A 23,963-nucleotide genomic window follows, 5' to 3' on the forward strand; every position below is an offset into this window, starting at 1 on the left:
CTCACCCAACAGGTCCCTTTCTTCCCCACATCTGCCCCTTCTCATTCTGCTCCAAGGCCCTCTGACAGCTATTTCACATCTCAGCTGCTTGCAATCTCATGGAACAGACATGTATCTACTATATTATTTATTCCTCTGTTTTTGAAGTTTTAGATAAGTATGTTTTAGCTCACATTATCCATTTTATAGAAATTCTGGGAATGAACTGCCTTGGGAATTAACAAGCTCCTTGTCAGGACACCTGGGTGGCTCAGTGGTTGAGTGTCTGCCTTCGGCTCAGGGCATGATCCAGGAGTTCTGGGATCAAGTTCCACATCTGGCTCCCTGTGAGGAGCCTGCTTCTGTCTCTGCCTTTCTCTTTCTGTGTCTCTCATGAATAAACAAATTCTTAACAAAATAAAAAATAATTTTTTTAAATTTTTATTTATTTATGATAGTCAAAGAGAGAGAGAGAGAGAGAGAGAGAGAGGCAGAGACACAGGCAGAGGGAGAAGCAGGCTCCATGCACCGGGAGCCCGAGGTGGGATTCGATCCCGGGTCTCCAGGATCACGCCCTGGGCCAAAGGCAGGCGCCAAACCGCTGCGCCACCCAGGGATCCCCAAAATAAAAAATAAATAAAAAAAAAATAAATAAATAAAAACAAGCTCCTTGTCACACAGAACTTTGTTGAGACGAACTGAGCAGTGGCAATGTAATTGGACAGGAAGGATCCTTCTGGGCTTCTATTAGAAATAATAATAACAAGGGCACCTGGGTGCTCAGTTGGTTGGGTGTTGAACTCTTGGTTTCGGCTTAGGTCATGCTCTCAGGGTCTTGGGTTGGAGCCCCTGAGTTCAGAGGGGAGTCTACTTATCTCCCCCTCTCTCTGCTTCCCCTGCCACGCTCTCTAAAATAAGTTTAAAAATCTTTTTTTAAAAAAAGAAATAATAACAATGATGAAACTAATGCTAATGATGATGTAGGGTTTTTTTTTTTTAAGATTTTTATTTATTTGAAAGAGGGAGAGTGAACAAGAGAGAACACAAGCAGTGACAGACAGAGGGAAAGGGAGAAGCAGACTCTTGGCTGATTGGGGAGCCCGACATGGGGCTTGATCCCAGGACTCCAGGATTATGACCTGAGCCAAAAGCAGACACTTAACTGAATGAGCCACCTAGGCGCCCTTGATGATGTATAATGAGAATAGCTTTTCTCATTTGTAGAACATTTCCTAGATTGTAAATCTTTTTCAAGTATGCTAACTTGATCTCATTTATTCCATAAAATTGGTAGAGCAGATATTAGTTAGGATCCCCAAGTTAGGGACACCTAGGTGGCTCAGCGGTTTAGCGCCTGCCTTTGGCCCAGGGTGTGATCCTGGAGTCCTGGGATCAAGTCCACATCGGGCTCCCTGCATGGAGCCTGCTTCTCCTTCTCCCTCTGCCTCTCTCTGTGTGTCTCCCATGAATAAATAAATAAAATCTTAAAAAAAAAAAAAAAAAGGATCCCCAGGTTAAAGGTAAGGTCACTTATAGGCCACATAGATAAAAAGAAGTTATTAAAGTAGTTTCCCTTTCCTCTTCCACTGTTTACTGCTGTCTACAAAAGAAATGAACCATGCACTGAGAACAACTGGTAACAAGCTTCAAACCATTTCCCTCCAATAGGAGAAAGAGGGCATTCATTAATTCCTTACTTCTATCATATTTTAGTACAAAATTCCTAGCAAAAAGGACGATTCATACAGGCAGCACAAGCAAACCATCAGTCATTTAAGTCATTTTATTTTATTTTATTTTTTTAAAGAAAATGGAAGCCTGCTTTTATTGATGCACACATTGACGGACTTGCGATTGGAAGGGGCAGTGACGTTAACATGACACTGGTGGTTAACGCAACGGAAACATGAGGGCAGGAGATGGCTTTGCAGGGACATGATGCCTTCATAAGTTAGGGAAACGGACTGCTAGCTGGCTGCTCTTTCGTTTCATGTTCTTCACAAACTCCTCTCCCTTTTTGATGGAGGCCTTCAGCTCGGGGATGGCTTCTGCTATCATCTTCTCTTCAAAAGGGGAGATCTTGCCAATGCCTAGATTCTTCTCGATGCCCTTTTTCCCCAGCAGTAATGGTGTGGAGAAATAGGCACAGTCTGCTTCCTGGGATTTAACAAAGGAACATTCGACAACTCCTTCCTTCCCATTCATTGCATCCACAAGGGAGAAGACAAACCGAGCTCCGGCGTATGCCATGGACAGGGTGGCAGAGCCTGCTCCAGCTTTGGCCTTCACCACCTCCGTGCCGGCCTCCTGGATCCGCCCAGTGACGGCTGTCAGCGGGTCCTGGGGAAGGTCCACCTTGGGAGCGCACTGAGAGATCAGGGGGATGATGGTCTTCCCGGCATGACCGCCAATGACAGGAACATTCACTCGCGCGGGATCCAAACCCTTTAGTTCTGCAATGAAAGGACCCTGACAATGTCCAGGGTCGTCACCCCGAAGATTTTATTGGGGTCGTAAGCTCCGTGTTTCTTGAAAACCTCCGCTGCAATTGGGATGGTGGAGTTAACCGGATTTGAAATGACGCAGATCACGGCCTGCGCTCCAACCAGCCGTGCTCTCCGCCCCCGCCCGCCCTGCCGCGCCGCTCTCCGCGCAGCTTCAGCACCTCGGCCCAGAACAATGCTAAAGTAGCTGTGCTTGGGGCTTCCGGAGGAATTGGGCAGCCCCTTGCGCTGCTTCTCAAGAACAGCCCCTTAGTGAGCCGCCTGACCCTCTGCGATATTGCTCATACACCCGGAGTAGCCGCAGATCTGAGCCACATCGAGACCAGAGCAACCGTGAAAGGCCACCTCGGACCTGAGCAGCTGCTGGATGGCCTCAAAGGCTGTGATGTGGTGGTTATTCCAGCCGGAGTCCCAAGAAAACCAGGCATGACACGGGATGACCTGTTCAACACCAATGCCTCAATTGTGGCCACCCTGACTGCTGCCTGCCCCCAGCATTTAAGACATTTTAGAATCACAAACTCTTAGGGGGCATCCTGCAAGCTCCTCTTTCCCCTCCATTCTGACACATTCTACTCTAGAACGAATGCAAAACTTGGAGGTCATTTACACAACAAAGAGCACTAGTAAAGCAGACTGTGTATTTATGTTTCAGATTGTTATGCCATAAAAGTCAATTTATATTTATATACAAGCACTCATACATAGCTACAAAACCAAACATTTTTCGTTTATATCTCTATTTTCAAACAATTGAAATATACTATGTTCAAACAATTACCTTGATGGATTAGGTGATGGATTTTATCTTAGTCATTTCAATAGTATAAAAATCATAGACCTGAACATTATTTTTTATCACATTACATACTTGTTTTAAATTCTAGTATAAAACTTTAAATACCAAGTGTTGGCACATGTTTTATCTCATAATGACAATTATAAAATAATCATGAAACCCCAAAATCATGAGTAGCTATTCAAGGTATCATAACGAGACTTCCCGAAACACAGTGGAAGTATGCCAGCACTGTGGAAGCCAATGGAAGTTAATGTCACATGGATTAAAAAAGAATTAGCCTATTATAAATGGTCTTTTACTAACATAGAGCCTGCAGCTTGGTATGTTTGGATAAGTAACAACGACCTGATTTTACACAGGTTATTTAAGCAGAAAGTTGGCAGAAGTCTGTCTTCATCCTAGAAGATTGGAGCTTTAAGATTTTCGGGGAAAAAAGAATTTTTGAAAAAGAGAACAAAGCTCTGTGGTCCAGTAATGAACAAGATGGCAATGCTGGAGTCACTGCAACATTATGGGTTTTATTTTCTGTGTGATTTCTAATCCTCAAGTTTTTTCCCTTTTCTTTCTTTTCCTTACAATATAGAAAGTTAAAAAAAAAAAAAAACTTCCCATTTTTTTCTCTCTTCCTTAGAATGTAAACTCTGAAAGATCAGGACTTGTTATTGTATGCTCTTTTATTCCAACTTGGATTTCAGTATTCTATAAGTCATAAGCTCTTAAAAAAAAAGAAAGAAAGAAAGAAAGAAAGAAAGAAAGAAAGAAAGAAAGAAAGAAAGAAAAGACAAGACAGGGCAGCCCCGGTGGCTCAGCAGTTTAGCACTGCCTTCGGCCCAGGGAGTGATCCTGGAGACCCGGGATAGAGTCCCAGGGATAGAGTCCCACGTCGGGCTCCCTGCATGGAGCCTGCTCCTCCCTCTGTCTTTCTCTCTCTCTCTCTCTGTGTGTGTGTGTGTTTCATGAATAAATAATAAATGCCTTTTTTTTAAAAAAGGCATTAAATGAGTAAATTCAACTAACTCACGGTTTAGTTCAATAGAATAAGAATTTACTAAATCTCGATTCACAAGACATTGGATCAGCTATTAGGGAGCCAACTAGGGTGAATCTATGTTTCCTGAAATATTGGGGAAGGTAGACTTTATCCATAGACCCCAAGACTCAAAGGCAAATTCCTTTACAAAAGAAATGTTAAACGTTTGCTAAAAATGTTTAACAAAAATGTACATACAGCTATGCAAGTATCCGACCGACAACATTCTCGAAGGTTTTAAGACCAGATCCCTCATCACAGACTTTCTAAACGCCGACCGATCTCACCAGAAAAGACTTCAAGTACTGAGAAGCTGTCCAACTCCTGGTAGTGGATATGTGTTCCCTAGGCTTCCATTTCTCACTTGAAAGCTCAAAAATTATCATTGTCAACAGTAATTGCTCGTTTTCCTGGAAGTGACAGATGCATGTTATTTATTTTTGAAAAAATGTCTATCGAATACCTGTGTCAATAACCATGGTCCGTCCATCTTTCTTTCAAGTAAGAAGAGTGTGCCGTGAATATAAAAATAAATACTAGTTCAGCTTGCACCTCAAGCACAGCAGCGTTTTCCTAGAGACAAATAGATGGTACTCCCGCATGCAGCACGTGTGCTTTGCACACACTTTTTATTTCTTCAGACAGGATTTAAAAAGTGTGGGCGCCTGGGTGGTTGAGCCCCTCGCTCTCGGTTTCCCCTGGGGTCGTGACCTCAGGGTGAAGAGATGGGAGCAGGGCCTGCCCCCTGCCCGCTGCATGGGGGGGGGGGGGCTTCAGTCTACCCCCCCCCCCGCCCCTCCCCACTCCCCTGCACGCTCTCTTAGAAATAATTAATCTTTTAAAAGTGAACCAAACAGTTGGACTCTAATAAAATCAAGGATTTTTGCTACTTCACCGAGAACACCCTCAAGTGACCCGGCTTTTAGTGTCGTGCCCTGCCCGCCCTGATTCACTGACACCTGTACTTTCGCTCACCATTGGTGCCTGTGTCCGCACGGTGAAAGCGGCAAATACAGCTCAGTATTGTCATCAAGGTGGTTTTGACCTGGCAGGGCCCTGAAAGGGTCTCGGGAAGCCCGGGGGTTCGAGAACCAGGGTGTCCGCACATGGAGAAACCACAGTGCCCTTTCCCTTCAGCTATTAACTCCTTAGGCTTATTTATTATTGGGGGTTTGATCACTGATCAAAGACAAGACATGCCAAGGCGTCCAACGCATCCGAGAGGGGCACCCCGCCGCGCCCGCTGCCCCAAGGCCCGGAGGAAGAAAGCGGCCCTCGGGGCGGGGCACCGCGTTCAGCGCTCCAGCCGCGGCCGGCGGTCGCCCCCTGCAGCGATCGTCGGGGCGGGGTTGCGGCCATCGACTAGTGCTGTCTTGCGCGTGTCGCGGCTGGGGGGCGGGGGCGGCGGCGGCGGCGAAGGAAGGCCTCCCCGGACCTGCGGCCGCCGCGCGCTTTCGGGTGCGAGGCGGCTCGCTCGTTCTGCGATCCATTGAGAGTGGCTTCCGACAGCCCCGGCCGATGTCGGGGAGGGAGGGAAGATGGCGGCCGCGGCGGCTGGCGGCCTGGGGGGGAAGGGGCGCGACATCAGCCTGGCGGCCCTGCAGCGCCACGACCCCTATATCAACCGCATCGTGGACGTGGCCAGCCAGGTGGCTCTGTACACCTTCGGCCATCGGGCCAACGAGTGGGTGCGTGCGGACGCGCCGGGCCGTGCCGCAGGGCGAGGGAGGGGAGAGAGACCGTCCGCCCCGGGCCCCCGGGCCCCCGGGCCCCCGGGACCGAGGGAGGCGGCGGGGGAGACGCTGCCGCCACGGAGGGCCGGAGGTGGACGGAGACGGACGGCGGCGGATGGCGGCGGCCGGGACCTGGGGGAGAGGAGAGGGCGGCCGCTCGGAGGCGCCACCGACGCTGGAGGAAGGCTTAAGTACCGACGACCCCACGTGGGGAGAGCTGCGCGTCCGCGGCGGGCCCCGGGGGCCGAGGGCGGGGGCTGGTGCCCGAGGCCGGAGGACTGACGCGCTCGGGACGAGCGGAGCCGCAGCCGGGCGACGCGGGGCGCCGTGCCGTGGGGGCGGGGGCCTGGGCGGGCCGGAGGGAGGCTGGAGCCGGGGGCTCGGCGAGCCGGGACGGGGCGGACAGCGGGAGGCCGAGGCGGGGAGCCGGGTGCCTGGTGCCCTTCGAGGCGGAAACCCGGTAAATAGCGACGGAGCGAAATTGGACCTCCTCACAGCTGCAGTGGGGTGGGAGCGGCAAACGCTCGACGCCTGCGTGTGGTCCTGTAGCCCACCCCCTTGAGTGCAGGCAGATGTAATTTTTCTTTTCCTCATACGATTTTTGCCCCAAATAATAATCCGCTCGTTATATGACCATCCATCATTTTAAAATAAGTTAGAAAACAGTATAGAGAACTGAGCGTGAATGAATGGATTTCAGGGGATTTTTTAAAAGATATTTTCCAAGACATCAAGATTCAATCAAGGAAAACACGCATTTTGAGCAAATTCATATTTTTTTTAACATCTGCATGCATTTACATAGCCTCCTTTTTGCTAGCGTACATCTTGAGCAGTCTGTGATAAAAGAAATTCACCTGAAAATCATTAACAGAAGTAAAAGGATTTAAAAGGAGGTCCTAAAAGGAGAGAGAAGAGAACAGTGTTGCCCTAAGTTCTTAAGTGAGGAGATTTGCTGGAACGGAGTGAGGAACTCAGGTCTGTACTCTTAGTCCGCAAAAAAGGAAAGCAGGGAGACCTCTTTAATCACCACCTGTAATAGAAAGTACACCACTTGGTCAGCAGAGAGGTTATTTCCCCCTAATTTTAGGGGGAATTTGTCACCTGGGTCTTTATATATATAAAGGACACTGAACAGTGTACTGGACTATCTCATCAATGGGAGTTTAGAAAAAATACAAAGATATGATACGTATTGTATTGCTATTATATTGCTGTATAAGAAAATGCCAAAGACTTAACGTGTCAATTCTGTCGAGGCAATTTTGTAGGAGAGAAAGGATCTCCATGAGCCTACTTGTCAGCGAGGTTAGAGTCTGGAGAATCTTGAGAAATTGTTAACATGCAGAGGAAACCATTCCTTTTGGAAAACAGTTGTCTCCTATAGGCTTTTGACAGGAAATCTGTGATAGATCCCTGTTAAAATAGTTACAGAGGTTTATTAGATAGCCAGTGAAGTCCTTCTAAAGCCTCATCAAAAGACAGAAGTGTCACAATGCATTATTTACAGGAGTTATGTTTTCCTGCTTCCTGAACTTGTTGCTTTCAGACAAGGCATAATTCATTCAGTAAAAGGTCATTCTTTCAAAGTACTAATCTTCAAGGCTGTGGTAGCCAGAAGAAAGAGACCTAGTTCAGAGGTAGAGCAGTTGCTCAGGGTAAGCAGTTTGTCACCACTGTCTCCATATGTCATCACTCAGGGCCTCTGGACTGGAGCCTTTTGAACATAAACCTACTGAAAGTATAAAGAACATTCTTGAGATTGGAGGTGAAAGTATATGCAAGAAAGCAGATAGGAGGTAAGGGAAGGAAATTCTTACTACACTGAAATAGATGAAGAATGACTTCAGGCATTTAGAGCAGGAGGTATTAGAAATGGAGGGTAGACAGAAAGTGAGGTGCTTGAAGGAAAGATGAAGAAAAATAATGTCATGACGGGAATCAGAATTTTAGAGCTAGAACTACTTCTCATTATCTGAAAAGACTGCTCCCCCCAAATACCCAATTGTCATTTGAAGAATATATTTTCACCTTTCAGTCCTTGGAGTAGTGGCTCGTAGCTAGTTTTGATTTTGTCTCCAAGGAACATTTGGCAGTTATCTGACCGAAATTTGTGGTTGTCACACCAAGAGGGAACATGTTACTGGCATCCAAAGGATAAGCCAGGGATGCTGCTAAATGCCCTACACACAGGACAAGCCCCCATGACAAAGATTTATCTGGCCCCAAATATCAAAAGTGTTGAGCTTGAGAAACTGCCTTATTATGTTTCTAGCTAGTGTTTTCTAAGTTTTGTGTGTATTGAAATCATTTGGAGTTTTAAAAAGTATAACCTTCCAGATTAAAATCTCCTTTTGTACAGGCATTTGCTATATGTTAAAGGCTCATAGGTGACTTAGATGCTACATGCATGATTGAGAGAGACAGATTTATGGGGATAAATGGAGACCTACTTTTTCATTATATTAGCATAGATAATCAGTAATGTAGAGATTGCTTTGGGTGGTTTCAAAGGTGTTAAATACTATGCCAAGTCACAGTAATTGGCCAACCGGCACAATTTTGTATTCCATCTTATTTTAAATTTTGAACTGCTTAATTTTTTAATACATGTTAGATTTTATAATAGAGAGTAATAGTAAATCATTAAATTGTACTTTTAAAATTTTAGCTAAAATGCCCCAGAACTATAAACTATAATTATTTAACGAGAGGTCTTTGCCTAGAGGACTAAGGACCTAATAAAATCTTGTTTTTAACTATACTCCAGAACCCCAACCCTGGGCTTGGCCCAGAAAGAAAAAAAAAATCTGTTTATCCTTGGATAACTCTGGAGGGACTAGGAAAATACATGAAATTGAGCCATTTCAGCCTTGATAGATCAGAATGTGCATTTCCAAAGCCCTTTTTGTCCAGGTATAATAGAGTACTTAAAATATGTTTTTTGGGGGGGCAGCCCGGGTGGCTCAGCGGTTTAGTGCAGCCTTCTGCCCAGGGCCTGATCCTGATCCTGGAGACCCGGGATCAAGTCCCATGTCAGGCTCCCTGCATGGAGCCTGCCTCTTCCTCTGCCTGTGTCTCTGCCTCTCCCTCTCTCTCATGAATAAATAAATAAAATCTTTAAAAAAAATTTTTTTCTTAGATATATGGGGTTTTTTTCAAAGATTTTATTTATTTGTTCATGAGAGACAGAGAGAGAGAGAGGCACAGGCAAAGGGAGAAGCAGGCTCCTTGCAGGGATCCCAGGACTCCAGGATCACACCCTGAGCCAAAGGCAGATAGATGCTCAACCGCTGAGCCACCCAGGTGTCCCTGAAATACGTTTTTTAAATCAAAAGATCTGAGTATTCTAGGCTGGTCGCCTCTTTTCAGCAAAGAGTCTGAGAGAATAATAAACTAGTTAGTCTAGTAAGACCTGGCAAGAACTCTACTCCAGGTATTCATAATGAAGATCTAAGAAATCCTGACACACTTCAATGCTGATGACAGTGCTTATGGTGGGCAATATACAGAGTGGATTTTGTTTGGTGCCAGACTTTCCTAGTTACAGGTCTGGATCCCAAGGAAAACTCTCCAAAACTGTTGCATATGTTCATTCTACAGGGAGACCAGGTCTGGTATTGGGCTGTGGAAGTCGCCTCTAGTCAGTGAGGGGGAATTTCAAACTTTTTAAGGACGCGTTGCAATTGAAGAGGGCCACAAATTCTTTAACAGTCTTTCAATCAAGAGGTGGGGTCCATTACCTTGAGGCACCGTGTTAAATGAAGTAAGTCAGACAAAGACATACTGATATTGTTTGATCTCACTAATTTGTGGAATCAAAAAAGTTGCCTGTTACAAGTTGGAAAAAAATTTCAGGAGAAACATGAACATGCTTTTAACATTTCTGATTCTGGATTTTTCAAAACTAAAATGGGGGATTAAGATCTTTTTTTTTTTTTTTTTTTTTTTAAGAAAAGGTAATTTCCGTTACTACTTCATGGAGGAAAAAGGGAAACAAGTCAAAAGCTGTTAGCTTTATATGTGCTTATCTATAGAAACATCCTGATTTGGATCACTAAGATGAAACAGTCTAAGGTCAAATACTGGAAGACATACATGAAAGTGTTCTGGCCTTGCAGCAAGTGGTCCTTGCAATGTATATAGATAGGTTCTTGTCTAGTTCCTTAACCTGTATTTCTGTTTCAGCTTCTTATCAATGTAACAAATAATACAAGTATTTAATTTTTACACATTTATTCTTAAAGGCTCTGTGGACTGTAAATACTTGCCAACTGTACCAATTCGACTTTAGGAATGCCACAAATTTTTAGACTGTTTGGGTAGTATTGATTGTTCTGTAGTGGCCATTTTCTTAGTGATTAATACCTTGGCATTTTAGGTAACGCTTAGCGCTTAAAGTGCGCCCAGGATATAGATTTCTCAACAGATAAGAATTAACTATGTTTGTTTACACAAGGAAAGATAATAATGTTTTGGTATCTTTTTTTTTTTTTCATTTGACTTTGCATTTTTCAAAGCACACTGGAAGAGGGCCACATTTGAGAAGTAAGACTGTTTTTCACAATACACTGAAGTTATTACATGAACTTGATAATAAATCCAGTTTAAGGATGATCTCTAACTTTCGTACCTATGTTTATATATTAGAGAAAAACTAAAATTGTTTTAACTGCTATAAACTATTTTTAATTGCATATTCTATTTTTTTAATGAGGATTAAAATTCTTATTACTAAGTAATTGACTCTTAATATCCATTTGCTCTTTAAAAAGTGTTTGGTGATGTTTGATATAATTTGGGACATAGCGTATTTTGATTTCACTACTCCTAGTACAGTTCTTTGGGCAGAGAATATGTTCCTGAACTAAGGCAGCAGTTTTCACATAGCATACATCAGAATGAGCTGACAGCTTAAAGAATATGAGTTGGGCCCAGAATTTGAGTCAATAGATCTGGGAGAAGCCCAAGAATTTGCATTTTAATCAAGATCCCAGGTGATGCTGATACTGCTGGTGTGGGGACCATACCTTAACACCCACTGAAGTGAGGTGACCAAGAAAATCACTGAAATTACATGAGCATATGAGAGAATCATGCTTCCAATGTTTTATGTGCCTTTAAAAAAAGTATCATTTAGTATTAGGCCGTTGTTCTTAAAGAGTATATTTTTCCCCAAAACTACAGAGTACTTAAATTTTGAGTGATTTTAGTAATAGATATTAATAGTAAAATATTAGGAGGTTAAGTAGAATGCTGAAATTAAACCATATAAGTAGCAAAAGTACCTTTTAAATTCTAAATTATAATAATCTGATTAATAATTAAAACAAAACATTTTCTTTAGTATGCATGGTACTGACAAACATTTTCATCAGGGCCTGGGCTCCTGTCTTCAGAGATATGGAAGAGAGCCTTTCCATATGAACGGAAATGATAGTATATCACCTTCACTTTATCATTTAAACAGTTTCTCTCAGGTAGATTTCTTGAGTCCTGGCTTATCAATGTTTCTAACCTGATTTTAGAGATCTGGATTAGACTCTAAATATTTCACACCACGTTGGTGATTAATTTGTCTGAAAACTACAGCATCATTGTTCTCTCCTGTGTTGTAGTCAAAGTAGAGTTATTGGCAGATCATCTGCTCTGCTAAGTGACAGGATATGGCAAGAGAAAATAAACTCAGAAAATAGGGATAATGAAATGCGGACACCAATGACTTCTGCAGCTTGCCACATGAGCAGGTCACAGGGTAGAAGAAAAGGCAGCGCACTTATCGTCTCCTCTTTCAAAGGAAATCCGTGGAGTGTATTTTTGTATCTCTTTAGCCAGAGATGTGATGCTGTCCCTGTTTTAGTAAAGGGCGATAATGATGGCTTATTTCATAAATGACAGAAGGAGAATGGCTGCTTCCTCCTGCTTAATCAGCAGAACCATAACCATGCTGAGAACCTGTTCTCCTTTCCCTAAGAATAACCCCTCATGTTACAGGTATTTGGTCTTACTTGAAACTGAATGTTCTCTAACCTCTGAAGTTAAGATTAATGAAGAGAATATACATATTTTGCTGTTTTGTTTTTGTTTTTAGGAAAAGACTGATGTAGAAGGAACCTTATTTGTTTACACAAGGTAAGAGTATTTTACTTTTCTGAAGAAATTACAGTCTTTGAAAGAATATTTTAACTCAATTGTATCACTCTTCTTCCAAATGTAGTTTTATTTCAAAGACAAGGGAAAAAAAAAAACCCCACCTGAATCTTAGTTTGAAGTTATTAGTGAATATAAGGAAGGGAATACTAAGTAATGTCACCTGGCATAGTGTGAGGACTACTAATTTCAGAATGTAATTTTTTTTAACATTTTACTTATTTATTCATGAGAGACACAGAGAGACAGAGACACTGGCAGAGGGAGAAGCAGGCTTCCTGCGGGGACTCTAATGTGGGACTCTATCCTAGGACCTCAGGATCATGACCTGAGCCAAAGGCAGATGCTCAACCACTGAGCCACCCAGACATCCCCCAGAGTTTAAGCTCTAATATTGATGAACTTAAATCTTTGTGTTCTTTTAAAAATAGTATTAAATATATTCTTTGGAAAAAGGTTTTTATTGGTCACCTCCCCATGCCTCTGCCTTTGACTCTTTAAAGAAGTATGCTCCAAAATTAAAGATGTCTGAGTCCTTCATTATATAGTTAATAGAATATATTTCAGGATAGATTGAATAAATTCATGTTTTTGATCATTTGCATCAGAAATTGTTAATATCACATAAACACACAGAGACACATAGTATGTATATTGTCTTAATAGTTAAACATTTTATCCACATAAGCATTCACATAAACTGTCCATTATTGTCAGTGGGAGGATGAAGACAAAATACGAAGTCCTAGCACAAACCCTTCTAGAGCTAAGAGCTTCATTGGGGAGGTAGAAAATGCACACATGCACACACATATATATGTTTTACACATTGGCATTTAAAGATTAAACCCTCCCCCAAAATAAATAAAAACAATAAAAATAAAGATAAACCCCAAAATACAGATAACCTATCCTCAGTACCATTTGATAGGTGATAAGCAATGGATGGGCTGCTATGATTATGGAAGGCTTTATAGAATTGTTGAGTCTTGAGTAGGCCTCAGGAATAAGGTAGCACTTAACTTGCATAAAGGAGAGGGAAGGCCTGTCTCAACAGGAGGAATGGCAGAAACTGAGGCATAGAACCCAGTGAGATAAAGAGACTAAGGAAAATGACTTTTGGCTACAGAGAGTTTATTTTGGTTTATATCAGTTAGAAGACAGTATGAAAGAGATTTTGCTGGCTTGGAATCAGACCAAGGATTTTGAAATCTATCTTCTTAGCAGTAGGAAGTCACTGAAGGTTTACGAACAGGGAAGAATAGAGTGATGGCAAAATATGTGGGGAAAGTCAGTGTCTTAGCATTATGAGGATGCACTGGTTCTAGAACAAGTTGGAGTTAGAGAAGACATTGAGAAGATTATTGCAGTGGAGTAGATAAGAGATGATGGAAGTATGGACTAGAATGGTAGAAGTTGAGATTGAAAAAGTTTCTTGAAAGATTGCACATTTAGAAGGCATGACGAGGGATGCCTGGGTGGCTCAGCGGTTAAGCGTCTGCCTTTGGCTCAGGGTGTGATCCTAGGGTCCTGGGGTTGAGTCCCACATCAGGCTCCCTGCGTGGAGCCTGCTTCTCCCTCTGCCTGTGTCTCTGCATATCTCTCTCTCTCTCTCTCTCTCTCCGTGCCTCTCTCTCTCTCTCTTTTTCTCTCTTTCTCTATCTCTCATGAATAAATAAATATTTTAAAAAAAAAGGAAGCATGGTGAAATTTTTTAAAATCTAAGAATTTGAAATAGAAGACTGAAAGAATGACAGAATCATGAGCAAAATGGAAAGGCAGGAAGTGGAGAATCTGGTTTGAAGGTAATTTTATTTTGAAATCATGATTTTAGAGTGATAGCAGGGCATTGAGTTGAGATGCTGGGAGCCTCAGGACAGGTCAGGGATGGAGATACAGAGCTTGGACTCATCTGCCTTAAACTGGTTGTTGAAGCCATGAGAGAACAAGCATTCTCTGAAGGAGAAGAAAGTGATGAGGGCTAGTGGTTGAGTTTTAGGGGCCCAGAGATACAGAGAGGAGTTAGCCATACAGATAGAAGCAAAACAAGAACTTTGTGGAGAGGCACAGTGCAAGAATGGCAGAAGAGTGCAGAGTTGGAGGCAGAAGCCACAGTGGGGGTGGAAAGAAAGGAACAAATGAGCAAGGCCTTCGGAGTAGGTAGATGAGGCTGGCTTATTCACAGTTTCAGAAAAATGGTGGGAGTGCGTAAGAGCCATGGCTACTTTAGTTTACATTATGTTCTAAAGCATTCCAAAATCACCAGAGCATACCACCAAGTGAGTATATGCTACTCTTGAGAATTTTGAAGTGTGAAAAGAAAACCAAATGGATGAACTCTGACCTATACCAAGCGTATACACACACACACACACACACACACACACACACACCGTGCATTTCTCATTCACTTCTTACAGCTCTACTACTGTTTTGAGAAGTGAAAGATGTATTAATATACACAAATGATTTGTTTTAGGGATTTTTACTAGGCCCTCTCTCTTTTTCTTTTTTTGGCTGCAGAAGATTAACAGATTATACAAGTATTTTCTCTTTTGTATCCAAACCAAATACAAGTTTGCATTTTCAAGTATTTTTTAATATACTCTGAGTTCTAAATGGAGCTGTCAGTTAAACCATTAGGTTTAACTCTTTCCCTGTTCCTTAATCTCTTCCCCAAATCTGACTCCTCAAGAGTCAGATTTTCCCATCTCCCCCTTCCTGGGGGATGGACCAATCACCCCACCATCAGATGGATGCCAGATTGTAGCACGTTGGTCTTTCCTCAGTAGAGAATAACAAATGCTCATAAAAGTCAGAAGGGAGCTTTTAGTACAGGTAATGGAGCTGCTGGTGATAATATTTTGACTTGTGTTATGGATATTGCTTTAGAGGAACTGGCACATTCATCCCCTGAGCCTATTTTATAAATTATGAGATGGTATAGTAACTGTACTATTGGAGAGGTGAAGTCCTGTTGTGATAATGAAATCCTTGAAGAATCAAATTCTGATTCTGAATAAAAACACCTAATCCCATTTTAAAAATTATTTCTTTTCTTTATTTCCTCCCATGGCTTGCTTTCTGTAATAACAGAGTTCATAGAGACACCCACTGGTGATTTTTGAACTTGACGCTTTCAGAGGACCCTCTCTCAGAGATCTTGGGAACTCTTTTTTCATTCTTTCTTGGAATTTTTTTTTTTTATTTTTTTTAAATTTTTATTTATTTATGATAGTCACAGAGAGAGAGAGAGAGAGGCAGAGACACAGGCAGAGGGAGAAGCAGGCTCCATGCACCGAGAGCCCGACGTGGGATTCGATCCCGGGTCTCCAAGATCGCGCCCTGGGCCAAAGGCAGGCGCTAAACCGCTGCACCACCCAGGGATCCCCCTCTTTCTTGGAATTTAAATTGAAATGATTATCACAGTTATTTCTAGTATGGATTATTTGCACACCACCACTTTACCTTTCTATAAAATGATAGGCAAGGATTGCCTTCCATCAGTTTTAAAATTGGAAGTCTCAAAAGAAAACTCTGTAAGTAGTACTGTTGATGAATTTTACTTCTTTAGTGGCATCAAATGGTTAAGGTGAAGTAAGACTAAAATGTAAACACTTTTTCTCCCTATTGCTCAGAACATTTCTGTGGGTTGGTTACCCTGCTGCCCTAGTTTAAAGTAAATAAATGAATTCTGCTTGGTTTAGTTTCAGCATAGAAGCATTTGGTGTTTCATTTGTCACCAGAAGTTGCACAGTTATATTACTATATGGCTGTCACCCAAGAGTAGACAAATGCACATGTAGTTGTTAGAGTTACACTCTGTGTAATTTGGGCTCTTTCTGCCTGTCAGAGTAGGCACTGAAGGCATTCAGTGAAATTAAAAATAAAAAGTCACTAAATGACACATTTTTACAGAAAAAAACTCTTATAGTAGTTTATCAGGTGGTTTCCTTTATATTGAAGAAAACAAAATAACTGCTTCTTGCATTAAATTCTACAGTCTTTTAATTATATCTCATTCTAGGTTCGTTGACCAAAGTGGCATCATTTCTCCAAGAAATTTTACAACTGCAATTTCAAACCAACACTAACATTTTCTATGAAAAATGTCTTCCTATGATCATGATGTGCACTCTATATTAACTATCAAGATTCTTTCAAAGTATCCATTAGTAATTTTTTTAAGTGATTATTATTTCTGCATTAAAGGAGTTTACAACCCTAGGTGGGGAAGCAAGATATCTGTACACACATAGCTAAATAAGTAGGATTTGATTTTGCCCAAGGAACAGGAGTGGCAGTCATGCTGTGTGTACTACAAGTAGTACATGAATTAGCATATGTCAGTCCTATTAGCCAGTAGTAAAGAGTCAGTGCTTTATATGTGTGCAGTCTGCTTGAACAAAGCTCTCTATACAGATCAAAAAGTTAAGAAACACATTCAAATAGTATTTCTACTGAAAGTGGACTCCTGTTGAATAATTTGTCTTTTGATATCCTCCCTACAGGTCTGCTTCTCCAAAGCATGGATTCACCATTATGAATAGGTTGAGCATGGAAAACAGGACAGAACCCATTACTAAAGACCTGGATTTCCAGCTCCAAGACCCTTTCCTTCTCTACAGAAATGCCAGATGTGAGTCTTTCTTAATGCATTGAATAGTTTTATTTCTGCAGTTTGGCTAAGTGTTTAAAACTGTATAGTAGATGTCTTTGTGTTTGTGTTCGTTATCAGTGACGACTCATAGGGTCATCAGTTAGCTTGGGAAATGCATGTCCAATGAGGGAATAGCTTCTTCCTTGTGAAAGTTTAAATGAAAACCATGTGAATATGATGATGTAAGTATTTGAACCCTTACAAATCGCTTCTTCTGTGGCTAGACCTGTTTGTAGTGTGAAATGAGAGATTTTAAACCTCAGTAGGGTTGAGTGAGGCAAATCTTTGGTCAGGAGACTCCAGAGGAGTAGACCCTTAGGCGGTGCTACAAATACAGAATTAATGATTCAGCTAGTGGCATTTTTTCCTTGTGTATCACTTCTGACTAAGCATCCTGATAGAATATTGGAGGGAGAGGGCCAGTATTCTAGAATTGCCGTCTTTTGAACACAAGTAAATGAAAAACCAAAGTCCAAAGAGTTTTGGTCATTACGGATTTTGTAACACTTTGTAATGTTGAAGTTATATTAGGTAACTAAATGGTCCTTGTCTGATTCAAAATGAGTAGCAATCACCTATCCAATATTCTCTCTCCATTTTACTCTTGTAATTATCTGACCACTTGTTTTGGACTACTGGGCAGCCCAGAGAAAAATTGCTGAAAAATACATGAACTGCAGGAGCATCTCCATACACAGAAAAACAAGAGCATACCTAAATATAAATTGTATGTGTATGCACAGGCTCCGTGCTTTGTGCATAACTTTCAGAAAGACCTGGCAGTTAAATGTTTTCCATACATTTTTCACCTTTGCTTTTGAGATCAAAATACAAGAATTTGCCAACTGTATACTATTCAGTGTAATTTTAATAATGAATATAATGCAAATATTATTTAATGTTTTAACTGCAGTGAATTGTTTTGAAATAAATGTAGCATTTTAATTTAATTATATTCACATATAATCAGTTTGCCATGTTAGGTGGTCATCTTATTTAAAGAATACAGTTAAGTTCTTTGAGAAAAAAAGCCATTAAAACTGTGACGTGACATCAGTGTTAAGTCCTGTGAAATGAAAAATTTAGTAATATAAAGAAATATTTTATTCTTTACTCCCATTTCTTTGCTAGGAGTGTAGTTAAATCAATTGTAGCTAATAGTTACTTGAATTATTTGTGTGCCTATAGTTATGTCTGGTTTATTTCTTTTAGATTATTAGATTCTGTGACAAATTAGTATATAATTCAAATCTTAATAATATAATCACAAAAATAAATATAAAATAAATGAATATTAGTGATTTATAAGAGTCGTGTTTGGTTGTTCTTATTTTGGATAAATACTTGGCCTAGTTAGTATAGATAATATTTTATTTTAAATTCTTATCACAGTATTATATATCACATACTATATCAAAAATATAAAAATACAGACTCTGTTTAATGTAGTTGATTTAAAAAAATAACTTTCCTAAGTCCCACAGGATTTATCTGGTAGGAAATACACTGTTTGGTTGTAATAAACATATCAAGCCTTACCTTGGCTCTAGGCCTCTGCTGGTAGCTTCTGATGGCAAGTGGCCATGGAGCCCTGGACATGTAGCCAGTCTGAACTGAGCTGTGCTGTGAGTGTAAAATACACATTGATTTGCAAAGACTTATAGTACACAAATAAGGATTAAGGAAAACTCTCATTCATAATTTTATATTGATTTATCTGTTGAAATGATAATATTTTGAATCTATTGAGTTAAATAAAATATTTATTAAAATTAATTTCATCTGCTTTTAATTTTTTTATTTAAAATTATATGTGTGGCTCACATTGTGGTTCACATTATATTTCCATTGAACAGCATTGTCCTAGGCATTTTAATTTATTTTACCGTATTTCATAATCACAACTTTGTAGAGCAGACATTTCACTGCCATTTTGCAGATGAGAAAAGTGATGCTCAATGAGATGATAGATCTGGGAGAAACCCATAAATTCTGCTTTTTGTTTGTTTGTTTGTTTTTGTTTTTGTTTTTGCTTCTACACCCCCTGTACTGTTCTCTATACTATTGAACATGAATGCAAATTGAAGGCAGCCTTTTGGATGCATAACAAAATATTTCTATAAGAAAGAAATGAAATTAGTTGAACAGCAAAAACGGAGGGGATTGGATCCATTTACCTTTCTGGGCTTATTTGCTTTTTATTTTCCCCTTAATATCTGATACTAATTACCTTTGTAGCCATAGTCTTTGGTTTTAGTGTATTTGTAAAAGCCTTTTCGGTCTCTGCCATCAAAGGTTCACAGAAGACTTTACCCCGGGTTGCTTTCAGGGTCTCAGATACCTCTCAAATGTGTCTAAATAATTCAAATATTTTATGTAATAATCCTATATGGTTTACATATTCTCTAATAACATACAGATTGTCCTTTGAACAGTGAAGCCAGCTTCACCTAAGAATGGTTTTTAAGACTCTACTCCTCAAGACCTTTATAATCAAGAATCTCTGTATAGTCTTGGCATTTCACTTTGGCCTAGGTATGTCATAGGCCATATTTGGACAGATAGAGTTGATTTAGGTTTGTGGTGAGTTTTCTCATGGGGTGTTTTAGAGTCAGTAAGTTAAAAAAAAAAAAAAAAAAGAATACCTAGAGAGGCAATTATCCCTGTCCTAGAGGGGATGAATTTAGAAAAGCAAAATCAAAGAATAAAAATCTTAAAATGTCTTCATTTAATTAAAAAAAATGACGTTTATAAATAAGTAACTTTGAATTTTGACCAAGCACAAAACATACGGTTTTATTACATTAAAGGATTTATAGTTTTTAAACTTGGCTGTACTAGGGTTTGACCTATATAAGCTTTAAAAGTTAAGACAGCTGTTAATTAAGGGCAGAAATTCATTTATTCAGCAAACATTTACTGAATGAGCATTTACTGTCTGCCAGGCACTATGTCAAGGCTTTATATGGGTTATTTAACTCATAACTTTTTCTTGGAAATGTTGTTATTCTTGTTTAATAAATGAGGAAGCTGAGATTAAAGAGATTGAAGTCATTTACCAGGGTCCATGACAATTTTGAGGTAGAAATAGCATTTGAATTGAGAAAGCCTAACTTTTTTAAAAGCCGAGGCCCAAGCAGTGAAATTTCTAACACATATGAATTATGCATTTGTCTTTGCGTCTTAATGATGCATTTATCTTTTAAGAAATACTTAGTCTTTTTATTGCACACTCAAAAGTTTAAAAAGCAAGTTTATTTTAAGTTGAGAATCTCTTGTATCTCAGTTAATAGAATATCAAAAACTAATGTAACAAAAAGCTGAATTTGACCATTTCTTTTCTAGTATAGTCCTTTGTTTAGCAACTAAAGACCATTTAGTTGTAAGTTACAGACAGCCGAGGCACGTAGATTTCAGAATTAGACCAACATGTTGATTAGAATGAAATTCTTTTAAGCTGCTTGATTTCATTGCAGACATAAGCCTGGAGCTTAGAGGAAATGATAAAAGGCAAAATCAAGATATTTAAGATCAAAGTTGTTTCAGAAACTCCTCAGTTTTAAAGTGAATTTACCATATTGGATAGTTTTATATTCAGAAAGAAATACAATTTAAATCCTTTATTAACATTTGTAGGATCTGGGAAAAACTATAAATAATGGAATGTGGTACACTAAATGAAAATAATTACAGACAGTCCTCGTCTTTCAAATAGGCCATGACCTGGCAGTTCCCTTTTGAAGTAATTTGTTGGTGGACTCTGGTTAAACGTGGCATATTGAACACATTCCTATGGTTTTCCTAAAACGGTTGAAATGACAATAAACGAATAGGGATGCCTGGGTGGCTCAGTGGTTCAGCGCCTGCCTTTGGCCCAGGGTGTGATCCTGGAGTCCTGGGATTGAGTCCCGCACTGGGCTCCTTGCATGGAAGCCTGCTTCTCCCTCTGCCTGTGTCTCCGCCTCTCTCTCTCTCTCTCTCTCTCTCTCTCTGTCTCTTATGTATAAATTAGTAAAATCTTTTAAAAAAAATAATAAATGAATAAAAAGAGACATAAACCCACAGAGGTGGAGGATGCATTTCATGAAAAAGATGGAATAAATAAGAAAGAGGAAGATATGCTCTGATAGCTTTATTAATTTATTAACTTTGTCCCCTACAGAATATTATATATCTCTGCTCTGTTGATGTCAGACTTGACTACATGATTTGATTCCTCCCCCCACTGACCCACCCTTCAGGGAAGATATATAGTGTCCCTGTTGAACTCAAGCATGGTCATGTGAGTTGCTTTGGCCAGTAAAATGTGTGTAGATGTGGTTTGTGTCACTTCTGAGCAGATACTTTAAGAACTAGTTCATGATTCACCATGTTTCTTTTCCTTCTTCTGTGATGACCAGCAGTGTTCTAGGCAGAGGCTGCTCTGTCAGCCTCAGTCCTAGAATGAAAATAACATGGCACAGAGGAAAAAATGACCCATGATGGACATGTAATGTGTACAAGAAATAAATCTTACTCATTGAAAGCCATTGGGATTTTGAGGATCATCTGTTACTGAAACATAATTTGGCCTGTTACGACTGATACATAAGCCATCCAGGAAAAGGGGGATCCAAACACTGGATGGAGGTTAAGGAATTCTGAGAACAATGGTAAAGAGGAATCCCATAATGACCCCTGTGCAACCAAAGATCAGTCAGTCTAAATTAAATTATAAGGATAAAGGGCTTGAGAAGGGTATCCAATAAAAACTTTACAAATAATACTTTGAGTCTTGGCACATTTCCAGTTTCTTGTTAAGAAAGTTTGATGATGGGATCCCTGGGTGGCGCAGCGGTTTAGCGCCTGCCTTTGGCCCAGGGCGCGATCCTGGAGACCCGGGATCGAATCCCACATCGGGCTCCCGGTGCATGGAGCCTGCTTCTCCCTCTGCCTGTGTCTCTGCCTCTCTCTCTCTCTCTGTGACTATCATAAAATAATAAAATAAAAAATAAAAATTTAAAAAAAAAAAAAGAAAGTTTGATGATGCTATAGAAACAAAACTAAGAGAGGGAGGGATAAGTCCCAACAAAAGGCAATTCTTAATTCCTGGGAAAACAAAATATTGTAAAAGAAAGGAGATATAATCTTAGTACACTATATGGCTCTGCAGATTATAATAATTATAAATGCAGGGGATCCCTTGATGGTTCAGTGGTTTAGTGCCTGCCTTCGGCCCAGAGCGTGAGCCTGGAGTCCCAGGATCGAATCCCACATCGGGCTCCCTGCTTGGAGCCTGCTTCTTCCGCTGCCTGTGACTCTGCCTCTCTCTCTCTCTCTGTGTCTCTCATGAATAAATAAATAAAATCTTTAAAAAAATAAATTATAAATGCAGAATATAAAGAGTTTTATACTTATATTAGAAGGATGAAGGAGAGTGTGTGTTTGTATTGTAAAGAAGCTAAATCTTTTTCAATGACCTTTAAAAAAAATCAGGAAGTAGTGTATATACAATATATAGAAAAAGAAGCTTAAATGCCAGAAGAAAAGTTGGATGAGAAATAAATGGAGATCAGTAATCAGGAATGTAATGGTTAGAGAAGAGGTCTGCTATTTGTTATTATAAGCTTTATAGTATATGACTATTTAAATTATGTACATGTATTATTTTGATAATTAAAAATTTTTAAATTGGACATCAATACATAAAAACAATATTTTAGTTGGTGATTAGGTTTCTGAGTCAACTCACAAGAGTCTTTGTAGCCCATTGTACACATACACTAACCTTATACACATGTGAAATATAGCATTAGCATGTATAGCATTTCTGTAGGAAAATTCACTCGAGTAAAACTTACCTATATCCCCAAAAGTATAACTTCCTTAGCTACAGGGCAGAGGTCTTGTAGTGCTCATTTGTATGAACAAATTATTTGTAAGGGTAAGTATTCATATAAATTATATTTTCGCATGTTTGGTAATAATAAAGTAAGCTGAAGCTTTCTCAGACAATTGCTAAGTCCTAGTTCAGTAGTGGTTCTGCTATTCTCTCCTTTCCCTTCCCACATCCATTCCAGTTCAGACTTTTCATTACCTGTTAGTTAGGAGTATTTTTTAACTCCTTATAACAAAAAGGGATTAAGCTTCCAGCACCAGCCAAAGTACAGTAAGTTCACTATCAGACATCTCTCCCACTGTTTAGAACTATAAGTTCTAAATACAAAAAGCAACTAAGTGAAGATTCTGAAAGTAAATAACAGGCATATTGGGAAAGGAAATCAAAAACTGAAGAACAACCAGTATGGTGGTGAATTTCTGGATTTTAATCTTCTGTCCTGATGGCGACTCAAGAGTGGGCCATGTTGCAAAACTGTGGACAGGAACAACAAAAACTAAGAGGAAACTCCTCTTTTTAGTTCGGGAACTGGAAAAATAGACTTCTGTGAACTACAAACCATGAAAAAGAATGTCCCTCTTTACCCCTTTTCTCTCTCCTAGCCCTACCCTGAAGCCAGTTGCAGTGCAAAGCTGAACTGCCACTGGGGCAGTGATGATGGTGGCACAGTCACCTAGAGATCCCAAGAAACTGCCTATCTCTGCCACAGTAACTGGAAACCAGGGCCCCTGTGGTCTAAAGACTTAGTGGGGGTTAGGGGAGGGATGGTGGTGGTGATTCCTATTATACATTTTAATCTCTTTCTTTTGCTTCACCCTGTGAGCAGCCCAGGCTATGCAGACTGCCTGGCTGCAATAAACTAAAACTCTGAGAGACATTGTGACTATAAACAGAGGTCTATCTAAGAAAAAGGGCCTGAGAGCTGGAGAGTTGGGGAGATTTTAGAGGAGAAAGCTGAATAAGAGCTCCTAATTCTGATTATGAACTGACACAAGTCCTAGTCTTACCTGTGAGATTCACATACATGTAACAAAGACAAACATAGCAAAGGCTTTGATAACTCACCTACAATATAAACCACCATCCTAAGTGGTATATATGTAAGGCAAGCACAATTTTGAAGTGGAACTGACATGGGAACCATTTCCCACAAAAGGCAAGAGAGAACTTCCTATCTAAACCTAAATGAGTTGGACACCTTCTCAAACAAAATAAACCTTCTCTGGG

At 40.2% G+C, this 23,963-nt stretch overlaps 2 protein-coding genes and 1 pseudogene across 41 annotated transcripts in view; 1 reads left to right on the forward strand and 2 right to left on the reverse strand.

Annotated features, from left to right (window-relative positions):
- The window catches only part of CACNA1C (calcium voltage-gated channel subunit alpha1 C), a 760,002-nt gene that overhangs the window by 719,643 nt on the left and 16,396 nt on the right, over positions 1-23,963 (reverse strand). The gene's annotated exons all lie outside the window — the stretch shown is intronic.
- On the reverse strand, positions 1,834-2,732 carry LOC121479843 (annotated as a pseudogene).
- DCP1B (decapping mRNA 1B) overlaps positions 5,718-23,963 on the forward strand; it is a 60,480-nt gene continuing 42,234 nt past the window's right edge. For 5 of the 9 annotated variants that reach the window (XM_041735691.1, XM_041735698.1, XM_041735690.1 and 2 more), the window contains exons 1-3: positions 5,718-6,003; positions 12,140-12,180; positions 16,710-16,837. In XM_041735691.1, coding sequence (XP_041591625.1) covers positions 5,854-6,003; positions 12,140-12,180; positions 16,710-16,837 — 319 coding nt within the window. In that variant the 5' untranslated portion in view covers positions 5,718-5,853. Of the gene's footprint in view, positions 6,004-7,748; positions 7,848-9,651; positions 9,815-10,568; positions 10,597-12,139; positions 12,181-16,709; positions 16,838-23,963 lie in introns of all 9 variants that reach the window. The other 4 variants (XM_041735696.1, XM_041735692.1, XM_041735693.1 and 1 more) reach the window with 4 other exon arrangements.

This window comes from Vulpes lagopus, chromosome 21 (assembly GCF_018345385.1).
Source record: "Vulpes lagopus strain Blue_001 chromosome 21, ASM1834538v1, whole genome shotgun sequence".
Lineage (NCBI taxonomy): Eukaryota > Metazoa > Chordata > Mammalia > Carnivora > Canidae > Vulpes > Vulpes lagopus.